Source organism: Gadus macrocephalus, chromosome 8 (assembly GCF_031168955.1).
Source record: "Gadus macrocephalus chromosome 8, ASM3116895v1".
Classification (NCBI taxonomy): domain Eukaryota; kingdom Metazoa; phylum Chordata; class Actinopteri; order Gadiformes; family Gadidae; genus Gadus; species Gadus macrocephalus.
Window position 1 is genome coordinate 15,721,758 of NC_082389.1, and position 6,340 is coordinate 15,728,097.

General features: G+C 48.0%; 1 protein-coding gene across 1 annotated transcript in view; it reads left to right on the forward strand.

Moving 5' to 3' along the window:
- The window catches only part of camsap2b (calmodulin regulated spectrin-associated protein family, member 2b), a 19,407-nt gene extending 13,206 nt beyond the window's left edge, over positions 1-6,201 (forward strand). The window contains exons 4-11 of the mRNA XM_060058975.1: positions 3-485; positions 680-816; positions 1,191-1,405; positions 1,494-1,593; positions 2,580-2,645; positions 3,492-3,607; positions 3,791-3,909; positions 4,083-6,201. Of these exons, the coding sequence (XP_059914958.1) occupies positions 3-485; positions 680-816; positions 1,191-1,405; positions 1,494-1,593; positions 2,580-2,645; positions 3,492-3,607; positions 3,791-3,909; positions 4,083-4,382 (1,536 nt within the window). The 3' untranslated portion in view covers positions 4,383-6,201. The remainder of the gene's footprint in view (positions 1-2; positions 486-679; positions 817-1,190; positions 1,406-1,493; positions 1,594-2,579; positions 2,646-3,491; positions 3,608-3,790; positions 3,910-4,082) is intronic.
- The last annotated feature ends 139 nt before the right edge of the window (positions 6,202-6,340 follow it).

The window sequence follows — 6,340 nt, forward strand, 5'->3', positions numbered from 1 at the left end:
TGGACAGCCTGCCCCGGCTGCGGCGCTTCAGCCCCAGCCAGACCCAGACCAGCTCCTTCGCCTACCTGGGTCACGACGAGGGCCCCCTGGCCCTCGACAGCCTGGACCCCCAGGACCCCCTGGACCCCCAGCAGAGGGACAAGCACCCGGAGGAGGGGCCGAGGCAGAGTGCGGGCGCTCTCCGGCCTCCCGCCAAAGGAGCCGACGCCGAGCCCGACCCCGGGGAGCGGCGGGAGGTGGCGGCGGCGGGGAAGGCCACCGAGGGGGTGATCTCGTCGGAGGTGCGGTGCCAGCCGGGGGCGGACCACCAGGGGCACGGCCGGCGGCAGGGGACGGCGGAGCAGAGCGACCCGGGCAGGAGAGACCTGAGGGAGGTGCCCCTGTTCCAGAAGGACAACACAGAGGAAGAGGCAGCGTTGGATGGAGGTGCGGGGAGGGATGCCTACGGAGATGACCAGAAGATGTGCTGTGGATTCTTCTTTAAGGTGCGTTGGGGCTTCACCTAGGCTTCATTTATACACAATTTGTGAAATTCGATTTATCCATTTTTGCTGCTGTTGGCTGCGGGTTGTTGCTGCTGTTTGGGATGTTTATTGAGTTGCTGTCTGATACTTATTGATTCGCCAATTTCATTAACATATAACGTAACAACACACACACAACCCACCCCCACAACCAGGATGATGCCAAAGGTCAAGAGGACATGGCAGCCAAGAGAGAAGCTCTGCTGGAGAAGAGGCTGAGGAGGGAGAAGGAGGCGCAGGAGAAGAAAGTACAGCAGGAACAGGAACAGGAGGAGAAGAAGGAGGCTGCAAGGTCAGTCTGCGCTCTATTACCTCTCCTCCTCTCCTCTCCCTTCACCTCTCATCTTCTCTCTCTCTCCTCCTTTCCTCTCCTCGCCTCTTCTCGTTTTCTCCTTCTCCCCTCTCCTCTTCTTCTTCCCTCTCCCCTACTCCCCTTATTTCCTTCTATCCTCCTCTCCTCCCATCCTCTCCTCTCCCCTCCCCTCTCATCTTCTCTCTCTCCTCTTCTCTCATGACCTCTTCTCTCTTTCTCCTTCTCCCCTATCCTCTCATCTTCTACCTCTCCTCCTCCTCTCCCCCCCCACCCCACTCCTCTCCCGCCCCCCCAAGCCCTCCCGAGTGGCGGAAGAAAACATCCTTCAAACTAAAGGGTAATCCGTGTCTTAGGTTGAGGGCGGAGGAGGAGCTGCAGAAGAAGGACGACGAGAAAGCGAGGAGGGATTACATCAAGAACGAGTACTTGAGGAGGAAACAGCTCAAGCTGATGGACGACATGAACGACGTCATCAAGCCCCGCTCGGGAAGCCTGAAGAAAAAGCCCCGCCCTAAATCCATCCACCGGGACGTTGTGGAGTCGCCCAAGCCCCCAGTCAGGGCAGCAGGTGAGCAGCCACGTGCACGCCTGTTGCACAACACTAGCAACAGCACAAACGCACTCAGCCATCCTGACCCTTGGTGTTGTGGTCGTAGGGGCGCGTCCTCGTGGGTATTCCGTCTCCAGTGTCTCCCTGGCCTCCCTGAACCTCGGTGACAATGACAGCAACCAATCGGACAACAGGAAAACTCCCAGGTAAACAATAATTGTAATTCTGTTTCTCCTGTAAACGAGTAAAATGTGAATTGGCCCCAACGGAATAATACATTAAAGGTGAGGTTTGTAGAATTGGATAAGTTCCCCAAGAAGCTTAAGCCTCTATCGAACGCGGACATCAAAGAAAGATTTGCTTATAGTGCCGCCTGCTATCAAGATTAATGGCGTATGCATATAACATATAGTGATAATTATACGTCTATGAATGTATTATCCACCACTTTTGATGCAATAAGAGGACTGTGTGTTAATAGGCTATTAAGTAGTATTTATCTAGTTCTGCCTTGTCCTTCAACATGACTTGTGACCATGGTGACAAACCTAATTGTGATGGTTGAAGGGATTTTTTATGCCGGATAGAGACATCAAAAATCAACCATGGTGGATTAGAATTTACACTTTTTTAGCAACAAAAAATAGCTTAGACATTAGAGGCCAGTACAGGCCACTGTAGTCGTTGTAAAGGGAGGGGCGAATTCAGTTGGTTGCAATCTGACACCTCAGCGCTAGTTGCTACTAAATCCTACACTGGAGCTTTAAGCATTTAGTTGCGTGTTTAGGTTGCTTGAGTAATGTATGTCGAAACTAAATAATCAAGCAACAGTGCCTTGTCCTAATGATCCTTCCTCATTCAAACATCCCTACGTCTCTGGTCATCCCTGTGCTATTTGTTTGTTCATATAGGAAACTATATAGTACTGAAATGACCCTCTTTCTATTGTCGACAATGTCACTATAATCAAGCAACATTGTATGATCTTCAACTGCCGGTGATAATATATGCAACTGTTCCTTTCATTGTTGTTCCAATGAAATATACCACAGTTGAACTAGTACAGCAATAACCCATCCCATAACCTGACAGTCATTTTTCATTGTCCTCCCTTGCAAGCGACGCGTGTGTTACCCTCTGATATCCCACACTGTCTAATCCTCTACCTCTTGTTTTGCACGCAACCCCTCAGAGGCAATAAAGTAGCTTCCTGTCATATATCGTTCTTTCTTAGCTCTCCCAAAGAAAGAAAGGGAAGGTTAGTAAGGCACAACAGAACTAGTCACACCGGCCGTTACCGCCTAGACCGTTCCCAAGAGAAGCAGCTCCATCCCCCACCTCGCAGAGCTTTGCTCCATCTCCCTCCACCACGCTGTCCATTCCCTTGATACCACGTGTCACCGGCAGCAGGCCACAGCAGCCATAACAGCCCTTACACAAGTGATGTGTTTGTGAAATGAAACGGATGGATAAAAAAAAAGGGTTGACAGTTCATTGTGCTGCTCTCGAAACCTGCCACGCCATCGCCTATGCTGCTTCCGGCACTATCTGCCTCTCCGCTGCTCCTTTGCTCTTTGATGAACCGAAAGTAAACCCTTGCCCTCTGTAGTGCTGCTCTCTCTGGCTGCTGCGTGCGTCATTCCCTCTCGTGCCGGCTTCCCCCCCGCTGCTTCAAGCCCTATGGCTGTGTGTGCCTTCCTCCAGGACTTCTGCAGTCTGCCTGCCGTGCCTCTCAATCTGGCCTCGCTGTAAGGGCTTTCGGTCCACGCTTTGCCCGAACACGTCTGATTATGTCTCCACGCTTTACTGCGCTAAGGCGGGCTGTGTACAGTGAGAGGGAACAGGCCCGGCTGAGAGCACAGTGCACAGTGTATGACCCCCGTTTGGCTGCCGCTCTCTCTGCTGCTGGATGTGTTCGCTGGTCTTCGTTGTCTCGTGCCACTGATATCGTCTGCACGTCGGCTCTGGCTTTTTTCGACCCCTTGTTTTTTTGGTTTGTTGTGTTTGTTGTGTTTGTCGTTGTTTTTTCTTATTAAAAAATATATTTCTTCGGTTGTTTGCATTCCGACATGTCATGCCTGTGTTTGTTGTGGCGTCCATCCAGGCCCGACTCCGCGGGGGGCTTTTCTTCCTGTCCGTCAGCTGGAAGCCGCAACGGAGAGAAGGACTGGGAGATTGAGTCCACCACCTCCTCCACACCCTCCAACACAGAGTACACAGGTACACAGGGAGCCACTGCTCCATCCCAAACCCAGGGAATTAGGAATCGTACGATCCATACCTGTTTATTACAGCACAAAGGACCTTGTTCCTAAGACTAGAGCAGATTTATATAGCGTATGGATAGTTTAAGTTAAGTGTAGTTTTGTTTTCTAAGGCAGATGCACTGTGTTTCCCCCACAGGACCCAAGTTGTACAAGGAACCAAGTGCCAAATCAAACAAACACATCATACAGAACGCCCTGGCTCACTGCTGCCTGGCGGGCAAGGTCAACGAAGGACAGAAGAACAAGATACTGGATGTGAGTTTTGGTATTTTTCTTGGTTCATGTTTGAGTCTATAATATGCTCTATTTGACAAACATATTGACTTTGTAAGTATGGTAGGAAATCAAACGATTAGTCCACCGCTGGTGACAAACCCCCTTCTCAGCCTCACATGTTCCATTCTATATCCGTTGTCCAACTTCTGCAGGAAATGGAGAAGTCGGAGGCCAACAACTTCCTGGTGTTGTTCCGCGACGCGGGGTGCCAGTTCAGGTCGGTGTACACCTACTGCCCCGAGTCGGAGGAGATGACCAAGCTGGCCGGCATCGGCCCCAAGAGCATCACCACCAAGATGGTGGAGGGCCTGTACAAGTACAACTCGGACAGGAAGCAGTTCAGCCACATCCCGGCCAAGACCATGTCGGCCAGCGTGGACGCCGTCACCATCGCCAGCCACCTGTGGCAGACCAAGAAGCAGAGCACCCCCAAAAAACTGCAGCCCAAGTAGTGCAGGACTGAACACACACACGCACAGACGCACGCGCACGAAAAAGACATCTCTCGTTCATCAGGATCACCCATATGAATGGGGGCTTGGTGTAAATATTTTTTTCATCCAAGGGGCCACGTGGCTGTTGACTTGGCAACTGGAATGTAGGACGGAGAGCTTCAACAAAAGGGCGTCGCAGTTAACAGAACCGAGTGGGACAACTAAGACTTTTCAATGAGGGGCGGTGTACTGTATGTGGGTGTGTCTGTCTGTGTGTGTGTGTGTGCGTGTGTGTGTGTGTGTGTATACTTGTGTTGGCATGTGTATCCATGTTCTTCTGTGCCAAAAAAACGAAAGTAAAGAAGAGGCGATGGACCTTTGCCTTACCTTGTAGTACCGCTGAAGCACTGAATGTCACTCCTCAGTTAGAGGCAGTTTGGTTATTCTGAGTTGATCATGTGTGGCCTTATGCTTGTTGTGTGTCTCTAACGGAGAAGCCTGCGGGGTAAAGTCTGGTGGGTGGCGGTGTACATGCCTGTCGCAGACTCTGTTGTGATGTGAGCGTTGTTCCCTCTCCCCTCCCCTGACTCACACATCTTCTCCACCATTTCCAGGAGGAAATGGTTTGGGAGTTTTAACGAAAGAGAGAGAATGTGAGAGAACAACTTTTTTTTGTATTAGCACTTAGAATGCATTGTACAAGGTGAATGGAACGGTCTAAATGTGTATGAATAGTGAAGTGCCAAGATTGAGGGAAATACCTCAAGTTGTTGAATTGCCGTAACTTTCCATTGAGTGTATGATGATGGTGATGATGATGAGGATGAGAATGATTATGATGATGAGGATGAAATCATTTAGTGTTTTATCATGAAACTTACTCTGGAAAGCACCTACAACCGACTTGTTTAATTTATTTCATTTCACAATAATGCTTTGACTGTCTGACACGAGGCATTTTGGGGATGTTGTTTTTATCTGAGTAACACAATGAACGTAATGTTTATGAGTTGAATATGCTTGTACATAATTGATATTTCATTCAAAATGAATGACTGATTAGTCACCTTTTGAGTAGCTTTAATCGTTCATCCTTAGCATATATAATGTATCATAGGGCCTTTTGTCGTACTGAAAAAGCAGTGTGATCGTTCACCAGTGTTGATAACACAATTGTGATTATTATAGACACCCCTCCACTGTGTCCTTAATCTGTGCAATCTATGGAGAGTTAATACAATTCTAATCACGTTGCATTCTGTGCATTAAATTAGTCACTTTGCTGTGGATAAAGCCCCCCTAAATACATTGAAATTCACAACCTAAACCTAAATCAAACGTGTATATACCAGATCGTTAGCAACAATAATAGCAGTAGATGATCCAACATAGTTGACCTAATTGCTCACTGAACCTTCTAACCATATTCCCACTGTAACACCGACATGCAGTTGGTTTTATTTGTGCATCGTTACATGTTAATTTTCCTTTTTGCATATATCCATGTATTATGTGTTTACACTGTACATATATATTTTGTCATATGAAAGTATTTTTTGTAAGCTGCATTTACCGTTGGAGGGTTTTGTCAGCACAATTGTAAAGGAAACAGAACAGTGTTCAGCGTGTAGCTTGGAAAAAAAGGACCTGGTGTGAAGTCCTAATTCGTGCTCTAGAGTGATAACTTCAGCAGCACAGAGTGATCGGATTCGAGGAGTTTAAAGTCTTACTATTTTTCCAACCTGATATCATTTTTGTTTTTAATTCATCAAGACGTTTATGGACCTTGTTATTTTCTATTAATTTGAGCTATTAAATTGCCAACTATCAACTGTCATCCTTGTGTCTAATTCATTATTTTCTTTTTAGTTGTAGTTAAATGTCTGCATAAAGGCACACACACGCACACACACACACACACACACACACACACACACACACACACACACACACACACACACACACACACACACACA